At 32.7% G+C, this 24,898-nt stretch overlaps 1 protein-coding gene across 1 annotated transcript in view; it reads left to right on the top strand.

The window, feature by feature from the left end:
- LOC122810508 (polypeptide N-acetylgalactosaminyltransferase 18) overlaps positions 1-21,446 on the top strand; it is a 1,713,820-nt gene extending 1,692,374 nt beyond the window's left edge. The window contains exon 11 of the mRNA XM_044082090.1: positions 21,018-21,446. Within this exon, the coding sequence (XP_043938025.1) occupies positions 21,018-21,158 (141 nt within the window). The 3' untranslated portion in view covers positions 21,159-21,446. The remainder of the gene's footprint in view (positions 1-21,017) is intronic.
- Positions 21,447-24,898: the final 3,452 nt, after the last annotated feature.

Raw genomic sequence — 24,898 nt, 5'->3', positions numbered from 1 at the left:
GCTTTAAAGTATAAGCCAATCTGAATTTGGAATATCAAAGGTGTTTATTATTTGTTGTATGTTTAAGACTGATGAGTTCCTAATACAATCTTGCCAACAATTAAAATTTTTTAGTTCCCAATTATTTATAATGTTTTCATGTAATTTGTTGGGAAAGTTTTTAGTTATTTTGAAAGGAATTAAGAGTTCCCACCATAATTTAATGTCTAAGTTTGAGTTTATGAAAGATCAAAATGAGTTGTAGTTTATGAAGACTGAGTTGGTGGGTTTCAAAACGTTAAATTGTAAATTAAGACAATATTTTCCAAAATATATTTGATCATTTGAAAGAATATTTTTTGTGAGTTTATTCTTATTTAAAATTGTAAATAAAACCAGACTGATCAGAATTTATAATATATATTAAGGATTTTTTATTTCTGTTTACAAGAATGGATACAAATATCTTGTAGTCATTATTTAGCCAGATAATTGGTCTATAGGAACTACATTGTTTTGGATCTTTATTTTCTTTTAATATAGGAGTGATTAGGGAATATTTCCAAGAGGGAAGAATTAAATTATCGGTTTGGATTACATTTAAGGTTTTATGGAATTATTGAGTTGGTGGTCAGAGTAATGATATTTAAAGGCTTTAAGAATATCACTAATGTATGATACCATTTTATTATTTCTACCTTCATGAATGATTTTTGTAATATTGTTATCTGAGGCTTGTCTTTTAACTCTCATTGAAAGATTATGTAGATGTTTGGGCAACATTGAGTGTGAGTTGATTTTTAGTTTTTCTAATGCCAAATTTGTTTTATAAGTTATTATTTCATTGTATTTGTTATTTAAGTCTGTAATTGTTTTCTTTTTTGTTTTTGGATGTTGTGAATTATCTTTATTGATAATTATAAGCTTATTTTGAATATTATGAAGTTCTGATTCCCATTCTTTAGTCTTATTTTTAAGCCAAGCTAGAATTTTGCCAAATAAGTAAGCTTTTAGTATATCCCAGATAATTGTCAAACATATATCATTTGATTGGTTAATGTCAAGAAAGTTTTGAATTTCGTGATCTAACCATGGCTTGAATTGTGGTAGTTTGGTGATGTATGCTGGTATCCTTGTTGTGAAGGCCAAACTTTTAAAATCAATTTCAAGTTTTAAAACAAGTGAATTATGATCCGAAAAGGGGCAAGGGATTATAGAAAAGTTAATTATTTTCATACTTAAATCTTGAGATACATAAAGTTTATCAGTTCTGGTTTGGGTGCCAAATCTATAATCACTATGAAAAAAGGATAGTGAGTTAGGGTCTTTATAACTGTAGGTGTCAATTAGATTTAGATTTTCACACCAATTTCTTAGAGCTTTTCCTAGAGAAGTAAGATGGAAGTGCTTTTTATCTGAGATTTCAGAAATGTCTAAAGTACAGTTGAAGTCTCCCCCTAGAATCAAAATACCCTTATAAACTTTGTTAATTAGTTCTAAATGTTTACTAACAGTTCCTATCCCTATACCAGGAAACCAATAGGTGTTAACACGTGTCCATATTCTATTATTAAATCTAATTATTACAAATGAAATAAGACCTTCTTTGTCTTCATACTTATAAATTTAGGGAATGATGACGTTTTTCCTCCAAAGTATTAAAACTACTCTTTTTTTCTTGTGTGATGAGCAAGATAGATGTATATATTCCAATGGATTCCAACTAAAGTTATCATCTGATTTTAGATGGGATTTTTGAATAAATACAACCTTAATTTTTATTTAGTTTCAAGTATCTAAGGAAACTGGATCTTTTCCTTGGACTGTTTAATCCATTAACATTTAAGGATAGTAAGGTTAAATCCATCAAGTATGACTTTCTTGTGAGTTAATTGAAGTTTTCATGTTTGGTATTGACTAGATAATAAAGCATGTAACTTTATCTAGAAAAAAATTGTGTGAAATAGTTTAGTTCTCCCTAACAAATTGTATAAAGTTTTATTAGAGATAGGCCAATAAAATGAAGATTTGAATACTGATTAAAAAATAAGTAAGAGTAACCATATTAATAAAGAGTTTATTGAAAACTTTAACCAACATGAAGTGACATGCACTTCTAATCTGAGTGAACATATAAGTTCAAACAGATTAACCTTCATGACAAAGTGATTAACGACAATAACATGTCTGAGCTACAGTATGAGTTAATAGGAGATTGAAAATTAATTTATATATCCACTTTTGTTGTTAGAATTGAATGAATAGATGAAATTTGTAATACATAAAGGAAATAGATTTGAAACTGATGTAATAGAAGCAGCTTATTCAAAACAATTGTTAATGGGAGCAAATACAATTTTAAGTAATTGTAAGTGTATAGAACAGAGGAAGATTTCATATAATAAAAACATTAATGATAAGTTATAAAATATTCAAAGAAAGAAAGTCTAGGTATAATGATTGATGAAACCTCTTTAATGATAAATACTGTAACCAAATAAAATAGTTATAGTTTAGTAATAAATAAATAGATGCATAAACATAAATACATAAATTTTCCATATTATCTACTTTGTCAATGCCTTAACTATTTCAAATTAAAGAATATACTAGCCATTAACAAAGTTAGTAAAAGTAAGTTCATTTACTAGAGTTGAAATTAAGTATCTAACAATGACTAAGAAAATCCCTTCTGTCTTTTGAGTCCACTATACTATAAGACTATAGTTTTGTACATATTGTGGGAATTAAACTTGTAAACTTTTAATATTTAAATAATATAGCATATAATCAAATTACACATAGTAGACTCAATGAAGCATGCCAGATATAGAAGCATCACATTTACTAAAATACAAATATTTATCCAATTTCATTTTTGGCATGTTTAGATTATAAAATTGCTCAGTGGATAAGCATAACAGAACAAAGTACACTAGATGTAAAGGATCATTATTTCCACTGCGTAGAGAGTTTTATTTTTAACTATCAATAGGACAACTGAAGAACTATTATAAATCAGCAGCCACAGATTTCCTCAATATCAGTATTCATTAATACAAGGATAATAAAGTTAGTAATGTACTAGTTCACTAAGTTATGAATATTACTACTTACATTCTTTTTGGGTAGTGATTAACAGCATAGTTAATCCCAAATCAAAATTCTGTAATAGTTCCATTGTACTATACGCAAAAAAAATGCCTTACGTTATTGAATACATGTAGTCAGTACTTGTGTTATGAATTTACCCAAATCGAAAAAGATATGAAGTATTGTTTATAATTGAAAGTATAAACATCTTATTCCAGAATTATGGCAATTCATATTCTCTAGAGTTTCATATTTCTACTGAGTTGTTATGCATATCTTTATTATTTATTGTCATCTAAAAGGTAAATATTCTTAAAACCCATTTCATATTTGCTGAACACAACCCATAGTGAAATCTGGATCAGAAATTTAACTAAACAGAAAGCTATTATTATATGTTTGCAGATTAAAACTAAGAATCAGTACTTGCAAGTTCATTTCTGCCTACTATGCATTTAATCTTGTCTATAGTTTTAAGTAAATAAAAAGCAAAATACTAATTTACCCATTAATCATTTGCTATAGTTAATTTAGACTAACTCCCATCACTTCCTACACTAAATGCATTGTTGTTTCATAGGATGTCTATTGTAAGAAAAACTGTGATCACTACTGGTGATGTGAATACCACACACACTTCTTTTCTACTACATTAAGATACTGGATAAAACCTCAGCCAACATTAAAGACTCACCAGCCTCACTTACTTACAGATTAGGCAAATAGTACTGGCTGTAGAGAACCTAAACTAATGACATAAAATCTATATATACAGGTGTTACTGAGGTGCATAACTGATGTAAATTGAGAACAAAAACCTGTTGTGAAAACAGCTGCATGCAGGGTGCTAGAAACTAGCAGCATTACAATAACTTAGTAGGAATTAGCAGCTTTAAACATAGCCAAAAAAATTGAGTGCAAATTTAAAAATAATCGGAGACACTTCATCTATTAACCTGACAGGATGGGGGACTGAGTTAACATACATGTTCTGAATGATACCAGTTTATAGCATTCAAATATAGAATGACATTCATCTTAAGCCACTACTATCATGGCAAGTTAAGAGGCTCAACTAAAATCCAAAACAAAATCGGCGTTAGTTGAGAGGTATAGGTAGGAGCAGATCAACTATTTCGAATGGACATCCACACGAGTTGAACCGTACAACTATAAAGTAATAAAACACCAAAACAGTGACCATATACCCTATTTTTTGCACTCATGCACACCAATTTGAGCAGATTTCTAGCTCTAAAGCTTCCATCTCCAAGACAAGGGACATTGGCTGTTTAAACAGGAGAAGCTCTAGGATCGAGTACCCCAAGAACCACTAACAGCTTACCTGTAAGCACCACACACATCCACATTCACTCATAGCAAGCCACTAAACAACACATAATGTACATCGGCCATCCCGCCACCGCAGGAGATCTGGGCAATCTAAACAAAACGGAGGGACACAGACCCCGAATCAGACAACCTCCCTGAATACTGTTCTCAAAAAATGAATAAAAGTGGTAATTTACTAACTTACTCTCGCTGCACGCTCCTCGACCGTCCACATTCCCACAGAAACCAGACACACTCTGCAGCACGCCAATGTCTCTCCCCCTCAAAACAACCGGCCTATGCAACCGCCATGCGATCACCACAAGCACTTGCTAGTGTAATGGATCTGTTGCCCGGCAACGGAAAAGCACCCAAAATAAGTGTCAACAATGTAATAGACCATGTAACAACAGATCCACAACTACATCGAGAGTTCTCCATGGCCCAACAAGGAACAAACCTGTTCACATATTTCACCATCCCAGGCAATCATGAAACAACGCAGTAAACTGACCTGTCAAATCCCATAACGCGCACTGTTCACCGCCAATCTTCAAGGAGCTGCAGCCCTCCCCACAGCATTGTTCACGCAGTTGACAGAAATAACTGTAAAAACATGCATTGCATAACACAGAGCCTATCCTCGTCAGCAAATATACAGTACCTTCATTATTGTATCTCTAAGTTTACAAACTAGCCTGGCCAAACATATATCCTTAAACTAAACAGTGCACGACTCAACAGTAAAGCGACGGTGTAAATCTGTACAGTGCACTCACTGATGTATAACACAAACTGATCTAGACAGGCACCTTCCTAAAAACTGAAACATTTTCTAACCATAGAAGACATTAATATTTAGTAAATAAATAATATGAAAGAAAAAATCTCAACTAATCAGACTATTTAATCAATTGGAATAGACAAGTGAAAGCAGAGAATGTGAGATGGAAGCTCTCATCAGTAACAACTATAAAGCTGTATATACTTATGCGATATTAATGTGTGGGATGGATAGTACATAAGTTATTTTGATAATAGGTGAGGTTAATTTAGTTTAATCTACCTATAACTGTGTGTAAAAACATTTAATTCTTCATATTCCTATATTTTAGGATGAGAGCTTCCATGTTAATTATGTAGATTCTATTTTAGAGGACAGACATTTGTTAGCTCAAGGCTATTTTAAACAAGAGTGACAGTAAACAGTCAGAATGGAATGTTAGAAGGCTAAAACTGAGTATAGTAGTAACTAAAGTCTAAATTATAAAATACTGTAATAAATGTATTTAAAAATCAAAAACCATTTCAAATTAAGAATTGTATAAAGTATAAATGCATACAGCATACATTTAATTGCTGCTAATGAAGCAAACATGAAGGGTGTCACTTGAACAAGCTATTATTATTATATGGGTTCTTAGTAAGTAGCTATGTTAAGGACCATTAGAGAAGTCTAAACACATGAAATATAAGATGTAATCTTAGTAAGGTTCAATCAGAAAATGTCAGAAAACATTCTTATAGGTGTATGTTAGGTAAAAAAATACATACCTTTTAGAATGATTAGAAGTGAAATCAAGTCCTAGTTGATGCTTTGAGAGAAGTAGTGACTCCAGAGTTTCCAGCTTCTTCTTTCTCGTATCAGTCCAGTTATTTTTCTCAGAGGTTCTTTTTAAAGTGGTGGAAGATGACCAATCCATGTCTTCTGGAATTGCAGTTATGTTGTTGATTTTTATGAAAGTTATAGCTTCTTAGACATTGTTGAATGTTCTTGTGTCATTTGAATAAAGAATTCTGATTCTTGCAAGGAAAGGCAAGTTGTGCCTTTATTTTATTTTGTTTCAAAAATCTCACAAAAGGCCCGATTCTTTTCCTTAGTTCCAAGACTCTTGAAGAATAGTTGTTGTCAAATCTAATTTGACTCTTATTATATGTCAATGGATGACTTCTCCAGGCAGATTTGAGAACAAGTTCTTTGTCTAAATAAGACAAGAATTTAACAATAATAGATCTAGGAGGCATATTGGAAGAAGAAGGAATAGGTTTCCCTGTAGCTCTGTGTGCTCTTTCTATACCATTTGATAGACCTTCCTTTAGGTCTAATATGTCTGGAAGCCAAGAGTTAAGAAATAAAATAATGTCCTCACCTTCTGTTTTTTCTGGAAGACCAAAAATTCTAATGTTATTTCTCCTTTCTCTAAATCATCTATGTTACTGATTAGCCAGGTATTCTGCTGTAAAAGAGATTAACAGTGAGTTTCATCTTTCTTAAGTCTCTCATCTATGTCACGTAGAGAAGTTTCCATATCCAATATTTTTGTTGTTGCTGCTGCAAGATTTCATTAAGGACATCAGTCTGTTTCTGACAATTGACTTTTAGATTTTCAAGGTTGTCTGTAAATCTGTTCATTTTGACAGATAGTTCAAGTAGTGTGGATGACATCAGTTGAATTTCCTTTTTCAGTGAAGTTTCAGAGTGTGAAGACTTAGAGTTGCTCATTTCTGTATTGAAGAAGTTATCGCCAGTTTATCTGACAGGAACATTTCAATAAAAATGCATAAAATTTGGTATTCTTATAGAATTGAGGTTCCTTAATAAGAATTTACTACTTTTGAAAACTAAAAATGATTCTTTCCCTGAATTCTGGTACTAGATTGTGGCGCTCATAAAAGTTGCTGTTACCAGTTAGCTATCTAGTTTCCTCTCCCCCTTACGGCATTTTGTGATGACACATTTTCTGTATCTGACAGACACTTTATTTGGGCAAACTGACAATTCATAGAAGAATGTGTTAAAACAAAATTTCAAGGATGTTTTCTGTTATTTTGGACTTCATGACTTCCTGTGGTTTAATAAATAAAATAAAAACACAGGTAGCACCATAGTCAAGATAATATGTATATGGCTCAATAGTTTTACTCAGTCAGTGACAACTCTGCAAGATGTTGATGGCAGCCACAGTAGCATTTTCTTTAATATGACAGATATTCTTACTGTTTGTAGAGGGCATAAACTCCACTTTAGAGGAGGCTGGCAGGGCTGACTAACAAAGCACTGGAGAGACATTTCTTATTGGCTAATGCTGCCTTAGGCAGTGGGCTTATTGCAACACTACTTTTTTTTACCTTATTTAAGAAGTCTTGTTTGATTATTATTAAATAATATCTACTTTATCATCCATTCTGTTGGATGGTGCGCTGTAAGCCAGCCTGTAGGACATTTGGGGATGCATGTGATTGTGTGTATGTATTCAAAAGAAACGTGGATGTAGTGGATTGCTCTTTATGTCAATAACAGCAACAAGATAAATACTTTACTGCTACTACTACGTCTATCTATTCATTCATTTAATCACAGTGAGATATCTGAGGTTTATAAAGTAAAGTAGCTGTAATTGTGATCTCCTGACAGCCTCACTCTCTTACATACACCTTCCACTCATTTGCCCTATATGGTTCTAAAAGCTATGAATTGACCTATATTACAGTGGGCATTCTTCTTTAGATAAATTCTAGTTCAGGCAGTTGCTCTCTTAAAATTTGATACTTTCCAACAAAGTTTTGTCAATTGCAGCCACTAAACAGTGACAAATATGCGAGTTTCAGACTTGCTGTCCTTCAGAAAATGCTTGCCAGTGCAAAACCTGCTATACTATCAACTTTCTATGTATGAAAGACCAGCATTGAAAATCTACTCCTACTGCAGGTCTTTGTCTCAGATCCTAGAGGTAAGAGTGACAGGGCAGGTGAGAGCTGTAGTGTGCTGCACTATGTAGGTCTCACAGCAGAAAGCAGAGATAAATTTCTAGGCTATTATTTATGTATGTATTCACTCACTTGAGTTCAAGCAGATATCTGAGGTGTATAGTCATACAAGGGCTATAACTGATGTATGTGTGTGAATAAATACATGGTTCCTGCCTTCTAGAGTAGTTATAGTATAAAGGAAGGACTCTATAGTCAAACAAGAGCATCATAATATGAGCCATGTTCTTTGGGTATGATCCTTGGTTTCATTGACTTTTGACAGTGTGTTCATTATCTGGTTATGAATAAAATAAACATTGAAAAGTACACAAGTTCAATGTTAAATTTTAACTATGCACAAATTTTTAGTTTAGCTTTTTTTTTCTTTTTTGCAAGCACATAGGTGTGAAATGCAGTGTGGTGGGTTACAACAGTTTATGTGCCATTTTGCAAAGATCAATTAAGGCTATGAGCTGTTGTTGACCTGCTTACTGTAGTGCTGGGTTTGATTCCTTCAGTCTTCCTTTGTCCTCTGTGAGACTCTAACCAAGTCTCTTCAATTGATAGTGCTCCTGGGTTGCCCCTGAAAAGGGATACTTGCATCCAGTGAGCTTTCCCAACCTATTAGCAAATATGTGACACACTGTCTTTTATCTCCATAACATTCACATAACCACTAATCAATGTTACAGTAGAAGTTGTTTGACATTGAATCCAATCATGTCTCTTGTAGCTTAATGTCTTGCAAGATGTACTTCAGTAAATGAGTGTGAAGAATTAGAAACTGTCATCTTTGCTAGCATGTCTGGCTGAACATTTGTACATAGTTTCAGACTAACTTGTGTATTATATATGTCAGCATGACTAGCTATGATATTGTTAATACTCTGTACAGGATGTTTTTAAAAGTTGAACAGTGTTCTATTACATGTCTAAATGCACGTTTGTGAAGGTGATTCTAAATGCAGACAGTCTCAGAGTCAGCTGATTTGCAGAGGATTCATCAGGATGTTTCCAGTTGCTCTGTGTATACTTCGAGACTAAAAGACAGGAAGGAACAGCTGTCTGTTGATTTTCAAACAGTGAAATGAAAATAAAAGCTGTAACAGTTGAGGCAGTTAATCTAGTCTATAAAAGTGCCTGCTAAAGACAGTTGAGTACACAGTTCTCTTTTTTAATAAGCAGTGGCTACCCAAAGGACTCATCAAGAAATGTAAGCCTGCATTTGCTCTGTTGTAATATTTAGTATAGATCAGCGACAATGTTCTTTAGCTTGATAGGAAATTTTAGCTAATCAGGGTTTTTTTTCCTAAATGTTGGATTTCTGTCCTTCAGTATTAATTTCATTTCCCTGGTGCTTGAGTTCTGCTTGTTTATTGAAATTACTGTTATACATTTTTCATCATTTTGCTTATTGTTATTAAATATTTGTATTATCTTACATTGTGGCTGGTCAATCAATGAATTCTTTACTGATTTGAATGTTTACACCTGTTTTGACAATTCCCAGGCCACTCTGAAAGCTTGGCTGCTTTAGATCATTCCAAATTCCCTTTTCCCCACTGTAGTGCAACCTCGGAGTAAGAATATTAAAGTGGGGGGGGGGGCTTGCCCCCCTACAAAAACATAAATGTAATTTTTTTTTAACACACTTTAACAAAAGTGCTTTTTCGGTGAATGTGCCTTCGTTAAAGTGTATTCGGTGATTGTGGATTCGGACTATTGAACTTTCGTTCAATAGTCCTAGATATATATATATATATATATATATATATACACACATACACACACACACAGTTCCTTTGTTCTGCTTCATGCATATATATATATATATATATATATATATATATATATATAACTTTTCCCCCCAGTACAGCTCATTCTTACATGAACATTGCATCAGCTCAGAATCTCAGCCTTTAGACCATGCTATTGCTTTTAAAAGGCCACATGCATGTTTAATCATCCACCATCTATTGGACCAACACCCTTCTCCTCTTAGTCTCCTTCAGGGGCTAGTGGGCTACGCAAATAAAATAAAACCTTCCTCTCTCTGAACTTCATTTGCTTACTTAAAGCACAATAAATTATTGTGCAATCTTGCAGTCCCATAACTGGCGACAACATTTATGCAACACATAAAATACAAATGCATCTAGGCTTACCTGGTTTGGTAGAACTTGGGCCTCTCTACTCACCACAGTACAAATTCCAGGTAGTAGTTGAAGGTCCTTTACCAGCAGTGTAACAAAAAAGGTCTAGTGGGATGTGGCCAAGATGGCTAACTGAATGCAGCACAGTTCCTTTGTTCTGCTTCATGCATTTCCTTCCTGACAGGAATATTTTGTCACTATGAACAGAATTCTATCAACAGTAACATATTATTGAAGCAAAAGACGCAAGGAATATTCTGGTCTAAAAATCTTACTTTTCAAACTTTTTCCTGTCATTTCATCAACAAGAAACCTTCATACAGTAAAGAAGAGTCACTTGAAGCTTGTGACACAAGACAGCTGGATAAAAAGGGAAATACAGCCACTTACTTCTAGCATCCAGGAATTTGATACAAAAATTGAGAAGCTGGATACAAAAATGGACAAAATAAAATAAAACTTCTCTAAACAACTAGAACTCATGAATGAAATAATAAAGCAACAAAAATCATAAATAGAAAGCAGATATAGATGACAGGTTAACAGAAGGGGAAACTTATGCATCAGATATGACAATGATTATTCTACTTATCCATCAGATTTGACAATGATTATTCTTTTTTGGTAATGAAGAAAAGGAACACCTGCATACCTTTGGTGAAATCTTTGAAAGGAAAAAAAACAAAAAAAGGAATCAAAACACATCTTGTCATCACTGCTAAACTTAGAATTTTTATTCCTGAAAGAACCAAAACCTTTGATAGTTTAGAGAAAATGCCCAGTCTTGCATCCAAAAGAAAAACATTTGATCATCTTCTGAAGTTATGGATACTGCCATATCATTAAAGAGACAAGCAACAAAAAGTACTGGACCTTCAAAGAGAATAAAAGTCTAGGGACAAATAAAACTCTTATTAACAATGTAAGTTAGTTACTAAAAGTGATGTTGCTTTGCCACTCTCATAGAAAATCAACTAAAGGTATTTTTTTTTACTTTTTAATTCCTTAAATAATAAAAATAACAAATAGTCTGATACCATTACAGTATTAAATAGCAGTTGTAGTAATGGTATAGTGTAACTAAATGCTTTCATCTTAATCTTTATAAATTATTACTAAAGTAATTCACTTACACTAGTTTCTTTTAAAGGTTTTAAACACATAATTACACATGTAAAACAAGTTCAACAACATAACAGCATAGAAACTAACTTTTTAATTATTAAAATTTGTGTTTTATATTTAAGAAATACTGGTTAATATATACCTGCATATGATTAAGTGTTTCTCATCATTTTAAAGACTTTGTTGTTTTTGTTAAGAATAACATTTTGAACACTGGAAAGGTCAAAAGCTACAATTTAACGTTGCATTCTTAAATATGTTTAATTTAATGCTTAAAAGACACAAGCCTTTTTTTGCTTTAACTAATAATTTGACTTAAAAATGGCTTTTTGACCAATTTGTGGCTTTTTAAAAGCATCTGCGCACTATTTGAATTAAAAACTTTTAGTTTGGTTTTCCCACTTAGAATGCTTAACATGATTCTAAGACTTTTTTTATGCACAGATCAAGCTTATGCAACTTTAAAAAGCATGCCAACTGTACTAGAAAATGCTCGTACATTGAAAAAGAAGTGTGGTATAACCTCAACCTCTGGAAAGCAAGAAGTTCACAGAAGAGGAACGAAAAACCAAAACGGACTGTTTTAATGTTTTTTTTTTTTTTGTTTGTTTGTTTTTTTAACTGCCAGAGTATTTTAAGTAATGTTTTAGTTTTCTAAGCTAAATGTTATTTTAAGTTTTTTAATCATTCTTATGTTAATTTAATAGGAGGAACCTTTATAAGGTTATGCATATAAGGACATATTTTATTGCAAGACCATTTGTAGTTTATTTTAGCCATGTGCTGCAGTTACGACATTAAAGCTGTTTCTAATACTACTTCTTTGTAAATAAAGACTGTAATAATAAACAAGGTAAAATAAATATAATAGCTATGTTTGAATTATTTAATGCTTGTGACAGCCACTTCATAATCTAACACAGCAGCATATCAGTTAAAGCTGCAGCCAGACTGAATGCCAGTACTCAAATATTTAATTCATAGTAGTTCACATTAACTTTTATATACTATTAAGCTAATTTTGTAAAGCTGTATTATAAATAAGTTGGATATAGATATGTGATAACACAGTATTTTCACCAACAAAAGCAATACACATGCATAATATAAACAGAACATGTCATGTATGCCATTAGATTACATTTACTGTACATAAAATGTTTATTCCATTTTTGTTTTGTAAAGAGTTATGATGAATGGTTATTTGACTGATAGCTATGCAGTGTTGTCTTTTTTATATTCTGCTGAGTAACAGATGGTCTTAACATTATCACACTTAGATTAATATAATAGGAGATGGTAGAAATTCATTAGTATTGTATATTACAGTAATGTTATCTCAAAGGCTTATAATCTTTATCTAGAAACATATAAAACTTTAATTCTTAATTATTTACATTTCTATTGACTATTATCCCTGAATAAAATTTCTTATACAGTAAGCCTATCACCTAATAGATATGTACTGTTAGGTTAAGCTTCCTTACTATATAAAATGTTTTACTCTACTTTCATATAGTATAGAGATACAATGAGGGGTTATTCAACTGGTAGATACCACCTTATCCATGAATTAAATTTTCTTATACAGTAAGCCTATCACTTAATATTTATCTGTCTAGGCAAATGATGATTCTTTATTCACATATATCATCTATTAAGTATTTAGATGTTTATTTGATAGAAGTAGTAGCAAAATAGTGTTCATTTTTGACATGGTTTGGTTAGGAAGAAGCTTGAATGGAAAATTCATGAAATCTGGACTATTATGTCCCATGTTGAGGGGTGTAAATGTTTATTACTCTATGGTTTCTTTTAGCGTTCAAATACTTATATTCACATGAAATAGACTATTATACACTAAGCAGTGTCTATTCATAAATGTATACTGGATACCAGATGTGAGTGTGAATACTATTAAAAAAAAACAAGAAGACATTATTGCAAAATACTCTACAGGTAAATTATTACTTGCCGGAGAATTTAATTGCATATTATGTCAATAAAACTACAAAAAATAAAATCCTCAGTAGCAAAACATGACTAATCGTATAAATTCTATGAGAATGAGAGTTATATCTAACTTAAAATTAACAAATTCTTTGAATTTCACACATTATTCATAGATTAGTACTAAGCTAATTGCCCTTGCAAGCCATTTTAAGCATAGCCAATTATCCCTTGTGAGACTCAAACCCTGCACCTTGTGTTTGCAAGTCAAACACCTTAACCATTAGGCCACCCTCACCCCCTCCTATAAATTATATAGATTTGGAACTCAAACTAATATAGACAAACTTTTAGTCTCAAATTCGATATATTCTAAGATACAGAAGGTATTGCTTGCATCATGTCCACCGTTTGACCACAATGACATAATGTTTAAATTAACAATAAGCTGAAATAAATTGATTCATTGTCAAATAATACCTACTTATATTATAAAACTGAAAAAAACTTTCAGGAATTGTACTTAAAAGAAATAAATCAAATCATAGCCCTTAACAATAATGGAGAAGTTTCTGATTCTATTCTTTGGAGCACGCTTCAAGTAGTTTTATATGGCAATGTTAAAAACTGGTATATAGCAGAAAAGAAAGAATGTGGTATGGAATTAACAAATCTACAAATGGAAATTGACAAATTAAAACTGAATAGAAAATCTAATAATATAAATGTAAATACTTAAAAAATCTAAACAAGAAATATACAGATAAACTTCAACACAAGATTTCTATTAACTTACAAATAAACTAGAATCATACTTGATAAATCTGAAAAAGCTTACATAAAATAGCAATTAGATCAAAATGCATGAACAAAAGTAACCACATGTTAAGGAAATTGTATATAAAAATAGAGATGAAACAAAGAATGTTACAGACCTGAATGACATAATAAATGCTTTAGAAACTATTATGAAATCAACAAATCAAAACCAATTTTAAACAGCAATAATCATTTAGATGGATTTTTAAAAGATAATATACAACAAAAGCTATCAAAAGAAATAACTGAAATGGCTAAGCCCTTCTCTTTTACAGAATTAAAAGAATAAATTAAAAATATAAAACTTTACAAAGCACCAGGACTAGATGGGATGATTCCACAATTGTACAAACTAATACCTGATAACCCTCTAAAATTCTTGCTAAACACATTTGAAGAAGTTAAGATTACATCTGATCTACCTCCCTCTTGGAAATATTCCCATATTTCCCCAATATTAAAACCAAACTTTGATCTGGTTTCTCATTCATCTTATCATCCCATATTCTCTTTTAAATGTAGATTATAAGATATGCATGCAGATCTTAGCTAAGAGCTTAAACTCAATTCTTGCTTAATAAAGGATGATCAAACAGGCTTTATAATTAATATGAAAACACACAAACAATTTAAGTTATTTTCTTTGATTGACATTGCGAATAAAAACAAGAATGAATTATCTATAATAGGTCTAGACCTAAAGCATTTAATTCAATAAACGTGCCCTATGTGTTTAGAACATTAAAAGAATATAACTTTTCTAATGAATTCATAGAACTAATTAAGATTTATGTTAAATTAATATTTTCTTAAGTAAAAATTGGCACTTTCATATCTAGTTCCTTTAAAAATTTAAGAGAAACAAAACAAGGATATAGACTATCCCCTTTATTATTTGCACTTGGAATAAAACCTTTCTCTAACTTCATAAGATATAATACAAATACAAAATGTTATAAATTAAATGAAAATCTTTCCCCTAAAATCCAGTTGTTTGCTGGTGATATTTTAATCACTAGAGGAAATGTTGAAACATCTCTAGAACATTTTATACAATCTATGGACTTCTTTGAAAAACTATCAGGGCTAAAATTCAATCAAAATAAAACAAAAACATTGCTAATAAACAGATAACAGTTTGACTACATTTAAAAACTTCAGCTGTGGAAATTCTCAAATAAAATATTTAGGAATAATCATTGAATCAACCTATAAACAATCAATAATTATCAGCAAGTAATCAATGCTATAACAAAAACAGAAACAAATTATTCTTTACTTTTGAAGACAAGCTAACTCTAATTAAAATTATAGTATTACTGAAAATTTTATACATCAGCCAACCATTAATATTCCCACTGTCAATAGCAATTATAAGGACGTTAAATTCCATTTTAATAACATTCTTGTGCCACTGGAAAAAAAAGAATCTCCCAACATGGGCACAATGAACTATACATTACATCTATGATTATAAAAACAGTTTACATGTGACTGGGAATCAATTCATGAAACACTGATAACACAAAATAAAAACAGAATTGAGACATTTATAAATATTGAAAGAAATGTATTTATATGGATTATAAAAGGTTATTTATTGAATGAAGTATACCAATATATCCTCTTTCCATTTATGAATCAAAATCTTATATTATTTAAAAACTGTAACTCAAATTATTTATGTAAACATCTATCAATAATATTATTCCCAATAGCTTACACAAGCATATTTAATATAAAAAAATGATAGATTTGAAGGAGAATGGGAATATACATTGGCATCAATTCTTGTCAGGAAACAAAATACATTCTGCAGGCTATTTTAATTGCAAAATATAGTATACAAAATAATAGCTGGTTAGATCTGCAAACATGTAAAGAAATTATACAAAATAAAAATCAAGGTAACATTCAATACACAAAATACTCAGATTCCCAAAATTATAAACAAATTATCTAATATTTTTTCATTATCAATCATTTACAAAATCCTAATAATTGAATTTGCTTTATCTGATAGCTCACTCTGGTCATACTCCACTAAAATTAATAAAGACAAATTTTCAGATAATAATAAAAACTAATATTGAAATCAGCAGCAAAAACATTTTCCCCATACTTGAAAATATTTACATAGAAATCTTCTCACACCTCAAAAGATACCAGTTATATATAAATTAGAAAACACAAAATTTTGGAAATGTGAGATAGACCTTAATACCAATTGGTTGCAAAATAGTTTTCCATTTTGGACTGATTTCAGAAACTTTTGAACAGCATTGTGGTCGTATAAGTGTAACATCTCAGATTTTCTTATATTATTTAATGTACCTATACCAGATATGATTCCAGTATTACAAATACCTCTTTGGAGTATTTTAGCAATAGCTGGAAAAATCAATACAAAAAATGGAAAACTAACACTACTATCTCATTTAATAATGAATTTATTTGTTTAGCAAAATCAGCATGCAATAACAAAACACTTACTATAAAAATGAGAGCTAAAAATGCGACACAAATTATAAGCTTGAGAAAAATTACAAAGCTTATTAGACAAGTATTAATTATATTAGAAAGGTTCAGAGTTTTGTTATGGACTTTGTAAATATTATGTACATTACTTCATTAGATTAACTGTGTAAATGATTATTGTTTTGTTTTAAAAGCAAATAAAAAGTTAAATCAGGTCTAGTTATCTCCTTGACCTGCTCTGTATTGGTCCTACACTCAACTTTTTCTTCCCTCTCAGACTCCTCCCACCCATATGTGAGATTGACATCTTGGCCCTTCCTTTTGTCAAGCTCCATACTCTTATAACTTTGGCCTGTTCTCCCTACTTCTTCAACATGTAGAAGGAGGGGAGCAAAGATGAGTCATTTTGTTACCAACTGACCTTAAATTATGACACGTTTAAGAAACAGACTGAAACAGCATCATGTCTTGATCTAAAATATTGTGCAATTTCTGCAGAAGTAACCATCTTTTTGAATTATTATTTTTCATTATGCCTAAACTAGTCTGTGCTTTTGAAATACATTTAAATCCTTCTGCAATTTCATAATGCAAACAGCACACCCCATTTAAAGGAAAATCACTTGTTTCTTTCCTTACCATTTGTTTTCTTTTTACACTAATTTTCCTTTTCTTCTTTACCTTGGGCTTAATTTTCACTGCTGTTTCCATGTATTTACTCCCTACTTCTTTTACTGACCATGACTTACTAAAAAACTCTTGCGTCAGTGACAGTATTAATCTTTCTGTATTTTTTTTTCTGATATTGACACCATTTACTTCATAAATGTATTTCTCATACATTTTGTCCAAGTTGCAGATGGAAATTGTTTTTGTAGCCAGTCCCTCAACACAGTTAAACATATAAATAAATTAAAAAAGAACTCATAAGCAAATGCAGCTAGACTATCTACACCTCCTGTCACCTGAGGTTTCTGTTTCAATGTTAGACTATTGAAAGACCCGTTAATGATGAAGTCACAAAATGTTTTTGATGTGTCATGTGCTCTTTTTTTTGACATTCTATTAGTTTAAAACAATTATACTTGCTAATTTTTATGTTACATAACCAAAGGGAGACACATATACCCTTCAATTCCAAGTTTTACTTTCTTTATCCTCAATGGTCTAAAACTCAAATGAAGAGGAGTCATGAGCCTCCCACTAGACGGTCCAAGCAGTGGCAAAAAAAAAAAAAAAAACAGATAAATGTCAAGTCATTCCCAAGGAACCATACCTAACCTGTGCACTGCAAGCTGTAAAATATGATGGTGCTACCACAATTTTAAAATATTGCTCCAAGGTTGTAAATTTCTCTTTACTCCTTTTCTTTCGGGAATTCATTTTGCTTTGATTGTGCTAGAATTTCAGGCTTTTGGAATAAATGTGTTAGATGAACTGTAACTTACTTAGGATTAATAAAAGTGAACAACAGAAAGCAATTAAACTACTAATGAGAAAAACAACACTGCAAGCACATTTTCTCTCTCACAGTCATACACACACACAAGAATAAACACATGTATAAACATGGGTGGGTATATATATATATATATATATATATATATATATATATATATATTTATACACACACACACACACACACACATGTCACACTCGTCTCATTCACACAGGCACATTCACATGTTCATATTCACTTTCCCATGCATGAACACTCTTAACAGTAATATACTCAAAATCATATATACATAAGCCCAAACACACATATGTATTTATGTTTTTATGTTACATAACCAAAGGGAGACACCTATACCGTTCACTCTCCTTATCCTCAATGGTCTAAAACTCAAATGGCACACACACATAAAACGGACACTGCAGTCTGGTTCATTCATAAATAGTCACTTTCACATATTCACATGCATGCACACTCAAAGCAAGCCCATTCACTCACTGTCTCACAATCATACACATACACACACATATATATATATATATATATATATATATATATATATGGGCGCACAAAACAGGCCTTTCAGTCTTGCTCACTTACATGCAAGTCACTGTCACAATCATATTCACATACACGTGCATGTACTCTCAAAGCAGGCACATTTTCTCTCTCCCTCTGTTTCAGGTCATTGCTCTCAACTTCTTATCTCAGGAATCAGAGACAAAGGCAAAACAATAATAGCAGACAAAGGTCCAGAATCAGGAACAATTTGCCAATACTGGCCTTCTGTACTTAGAAAGTTGCTAGTATAACATGCTTTGCATTAGTTAACATTTTCTAAAGAATAACACTGGCATGATTGTCATTATGTTGTGACTGCAGTCCATAACCCTTTGACAAATTTTACAAGCAACAGACCTCAAATATAAGGAAAAAATGTATGTAGCATTGGAGAACTATACTCCGTCCATCAGTCCCTATTCATGTGGGATAACCCTGATGCTCCTGCTAGCTCCAACACTATACATCACTTTGCCCAAAACCCTTTTTATGACAGTACCACTATTAAGGCATAATATGTCAGAAGACACTGTCAGTTTTTCCTGTTTCCTTCCTTTAACATTTGTTAACCTGGTAGGTGAACTAGTCCAAGAACCCTTTTCAGTCATGACCTGGGCCAGAGAGGCTGGAATAGAGCTATACATGCAACAGAATGCAAAGATATTTACAAAGAAATTTACTTTAGCATTGGCAGTAACATAATGCGTGAATGGGCGTACCTTCGTTGAAGGCTGTGCGTCAGAGCTGGCAACTCGGCACTTAAAAATCTACTGCCAATCATTAGAGAACCGGAGTTCCGCTGTGGCGACCCCTAACCGGGAAAAGCCGAAAGACACAACAAGTAACATAACTGTAAATATAACACAGTAGTGAAATTTAGAAATCAATGTAATTTGCAAGTCAGTGTGCCATAATATCGTTATGAGGAATATTACTTGGGTCCTAATAATTTAACTTAGTACTTCAGTGTTTTGTAAGTACATATTACAAAATTAATATGCATTAAAAATTGATCTGGAATTGAAAATTATAGTTCTACTACTAATTGTGTCTGTACATATATATATATATATATATATATATATATATATATATGTGTGTGTGTATGTATATAGATATATATATATATATATATATATATATATATATATGTGTGTGTGTGTGTGTGTGTGTGTGTGTATACATGCATACATACATGTGTGTGTATGTGAGTACAGTACTGATGATTAAATAAACCTGATCTTGGCTGGCAAAATGTCAATGTGAAGATGTAAAAAGCCCCTATATCAACACTCCAGTATGCATACGCTGAGGAACAGCCTTTGACATATGCAAATTTTAAAAATAATTTTTTTTGCAGGTGGACAAGTCCCCTGTACCCACCCTTGTGGAGTGCTGTGCGATATATGACTGTATATTTTGGCTACATTTTTAAATTGATACTTTTTTATAATATTTCCGTGATGCAGTGCTAGTACTTGGGAGACATGAGACCCTTTAATGGTCTGCATGACTATTATTTGTGATTGTGCACACATGCATATATTAATGAACATTGGCTATTAAGTCTGGTAATGTGCAAAACAATTATAGTAATACTTGTAAGCCAAAATTCCCAGATTTACTGAAGCGATAATATAGATTCCATACCAGCTGTGGTGTGTGGCTCTCACCTGATGTGATCAAGTACAAAATTCATAACAAAGTGTTTATTATGATTAAAGTTCAAAAGTATGTTGATTTATATTTACATCAGTAGCCTTTCACTAATGCATGCATTTGATTAATTAATATTTTGACATGATTGCATAAAGTTCTCCTGATAGCAAGTAGCAGCCATTCAAACTGCATGTATTAATAGGGCTAATAATACATGCAGTATGAGAGCCTTAGGAACAGAATAATCTGAAATAAGAAGCAGCATTTAAAATACACATCATCACTGTCTGCAAAGCTTCCTGCTAGAGGGTTTCCAGATTAGCCAGTGGAATGTGCTTTTGGCTGAAAAGATTATGAGGAAACAACTGATATAAGAATTGTGCATAAACAAATTCAGCTGAGCTACTGTTGGCTGGTAAATTATTATATTGCCTGGATGTTGAAAACCTCTTTTATATGCCCGAGGTTTTAGCCAGGTACTTCATTACAGTTTCCCCACATCTATGACAATACTGATTATCTTCTCTGAGCAGCAAATCCCAAGGTTGATGCCGAAGAAAAAATGTCAAGACTGAGTATAAATTATCTACTAATTTTCTCTTGCCAAAAGACATTTATACAGTTGATTAATTCTTGTCTACCCTCTGCTTGTTGTTTTCTAGGGAGGTTCAGTTCAGAACAGAAAATCAAAGCGTTGCCTTGAGCTCCTAGAAAATGCTGAAAATGAGTTTGGATTCCAGCTTGTGCTACAAAAATGCAGCAGTCAGCACTGGACGATAACAAATATCTTGCGGGATCACTAGTCCAGTCAAACTGAATTCGGTTTTACTTACTTGATCAGTTTGCTACTGTGTAGCAAATTACAATTTCGCCTGCTGTAAGTTTCTTTCTGTATGAGTGTATGCACTTATGTCTCAGGTTCTGTGGGTAAAGAAAGAAATTTTGCTATTTGAAATATATAATTTATGGGGCTTTAGAAAGTTCTAGAATGACTGGTGAAGGATGAGTGATTATTTTAAACTATTTTATAATTGTATATAGGGAATAAATACATATTTATAATTCAGAAAATAAAGTTTTATTGACAAATATTTGAGTTCTTTTTTTTTAGATACTTAATCTATGCATTTTAGAAAATGCTTACAGCATGTTGTTTAGGAAGGTGATTGATTACATCAACAATTTGTTAACTTCAGAATGAATATGCTACTCAGATATGCACACTATTTCTCATGTTATCATATGCTGTGTAAATATTCACATAATCACTTCTTGAGCTGTGGTAAGGCTGTTCTTCAAAAGTGTAATGTATCCATGTTTGCCCTTTCTGTGCCTGTCGTAAGAGATGTACTTTTGTGCATTGCCACTGTGTTGAGTCGATGTTAAAAAAAACTGTAATTAAGGGGAAAAAAGTCACGAAGGTAAACTTTACATTGGGTAATCCAAATCTAAATTTTTCATTTATACACAACACTGTTGCTTAGAATTCATGACCCACTCACAAATAAGACTGTTGATTCTTCTGTTATCAGTTGTGATACATGTGGATGGTATTCACGGTGCGAGACATGTTAAGACACGGGACCTTTGTTAACGCATGCATTCAGACCGTTATCCTGCTTTCAAATTAAAGGTTCGGTGAGGCAACTGCGCTTATCCCCCCCCACCCCCACGTCATCTACTTTAGCAGTTTTATGTTTCTGTATCCCACATAGCTTCAGTCCGTTTCCCGACTCACATTACCGTAGTGCAGTAAGTCAAGTCAAACTTTGTCATTCAGATGATACAACAACAAAGGTCACAGCTGAATGAAATTACATTCCTCCAAGTTCAAGTATAAACATATATATATATATATATATATATATATATATATATATATATATATATATACACACACACACAAAACAAGGTGCAAGCCATCCAAAGGCACAGAAACGTCAACAGTCATGCACGATTCCTGATCCAAAACACAGCACTAGCATATAATCTGGTCTCCGCCATCCACACACAGCACAACTCTCAGTCATCAGCCCCCATCTTCATGCCAGCAACATGGCTAGATATTAAAAACAGAATGTTCCAAATCCTAGTCCAGTTCCCACTAACCCAACAAGAAACCAAATCCAAATCCATCACACAGCATCAGAGACAATTGGGTTTCTATCATCTGTGCCAAGCCATCTCACCATCATCAGCCCCATCTCCACACCAGCAACATATCAAAATCCCAGTCCAGTTCCCTCTGACTGACAAGAAAACCAAATCCAGATCCAGCACACAGCAACAGACAATCGGGTCCCCACCATCTGTGCTCTGCACCCGGTGCAACTATCCACCTAAAGGCGTGAATGGTCCAACCAGAACAACTACTCCAAAAAAAAAAAAAAAAAAAAAAAAAAAAAAACTATCACTCTAAATGATCAATCAAGACACCAAGGCTGCATCCAGCCACATACCCAGACACACACAGACTACAACAAACACCAAACAAGGGTGACAGACAACAGATGGTTAACTGCTACATAAACATAAAACACAACAGGAGCCAAAGAGGCTGCGGCACAAGGCATAGTATTTAGCTATGAGATATAAGGGGCTCATGTTTATGAAGACTGAAATATGGGATATGATTTGTGTTGCATGATTTGTACAAGACAATGATTAGATGAATTATTGAATATAACTGTTTTTGTCAGCAGACAATGAGTGGTATTTGGCAAGTAGAAACAGCACAGCAAAGATTTAAAAACAATTAAGAAACATGAATTCATTGTCATAAGACCATCAGCTACAGAAACAATGGGGCAGATTCTAAAAAGAGTTGCTCTCAGTGGAAGTGACTTACTCCGGTGCAAGTCTGCCCTGACTCTGCAAGTCTTGTTTTATTACAAGTGACTTATTTCAGTACAAGACCTATTTACAGACAGGCTTACAACAGTTGCCAGATTCCAAAAGACCTGCAGTCGCAGTAAAAGTGACTTACCAGCATTCCACCGATTAGAAAATTAATCCCATTTTCACATAATGATTTTGTTAAAATAGGAATACTAAAACATGGTGCTGTCATGGTTGATTGTATATCCTTATTTGATGGACAATCTATTGAGACATTCAGTCAGGAGTGGAAGCTTTCCTCTCTTGGCTTCCAACCAGGAAATGGTAGCTTAGGTGACTAATTTTGGGCTTTGTGCATAGACATACACACTTCTCTGTTTAACAAGCAAATTAGCATTTCTATTTGCTTTTTTCCTTACATGTATCCCTATTATATTATTTGCAAGCACCTGTAAGTCCTGCAACAACCGGTAAGTGATGGAATAGCTACTTGGATAATACACTCAAGTGGCTATTTGCTGATATTGTATTTTTAGGTACTCTATATTGGTGGGGGTTTTTTGCTTGTTTTGTTCTGGTCCTACCAGTTCAAAGTAGGAGGAAACTCTGACCTCCCATAATCAATATAATAAGCAAAATGACTTGGGTCAAGGCCAGGGGAAATGGCTATCTTTTAAAAGAGAGTGCAACATTAAGGATTTAATATTTTTTCCTGCAGTTTACACAGTGGAAGGATGATGCTGGACACCAATGATAAGGCAGGCAACTGAGAGTTTTTTTTCAGGTAATTGTGGGCTGTTATATATTTAAGTTGAGAAATACACAGCACTACCATCAGCATTGATTATTGTTGTTATAACTTGGGCTAGCATTTATTTTTGTTTATTTCTTTATTTAACATTTGTTTACCAGGAAAGTCGGACTTGGAATGAAACAATTTTCAGTGGAGGCCCAGGGAAAAATGCTCCAGACACATCTTGAAATGTGGGAAGAAACTGTTGCACCTGGAGCAAATGCACACGAACACAGGGAGGACATGCGGACTCCTCACAGAATGCACCCCAGGCGAGAATTGAATTGGAGAACCTCTTGCTGTGAGGCGACAATGATGCAAACCACTCTGCCATTTTCTATGTTTTATGGTATGCTTTTTTGTAAATTTAGCAGATTAATACACTTCTGAAAAGTATGTTGCTTTAGTTGTCAGTTGTAACTGTGTATGTGTGTTTCTGATTTTTTTGGGTATTGTTAAAGTGCTATTCATATTTTAAGAATATCACCACATTTCTGCTCCATTTGTATTTTATTTTTTATAGTTTTTATACAATCATGTCTATGTTTTTATACAACAATTTGCATGAAGTAAAGATTATAGTGTCATTTTGGGAGTAAAGCATTATTGTCCTAAAATTGTGCCAGAATGAACAGATGTTAATTTTAGGTGTCCTGTTCTTACTCTGAGACAGTGGTGGTGTAAGTGAAACATGCCTGAAGAAAGAACATGCAATCAAAAAAGTCACCTTTGTTGTGTGTGTGTGATGCCCTTTTAAACACGCAAGGTGAACTTTCTGATTGGCCATTTGTCTTTGAGAATGAACTTGATATGTTGGTATGAAAGTGTTTACCTATTAGAAATGTTTACTGTCCCACTGCTTATAATACTTTGATGAACTGCTGATGAAGTATTATCAGCAGTGTGTTAAAT

This window comes from Protopterus annectens, chromosome 9.part0 (assembly GCF_019279795.1).
Source record: "Protopterus annectens isolate FY-2018-M chromosome 9.part0, PAN1.0, whole genome shotgun sequence".
NCBI classification, from domain to species: domain Eukaryota; kingdom Metazoa; phylum Chordata; order Ceratodontiformes; family Protopteridae; genus Protopterus; species Protopterus annectens.
The sequence above is the reverse complement of the archived record's forward strand: the minus strand, read 5'-3'. Positions and strand labels throughout refer to the sequence as shown.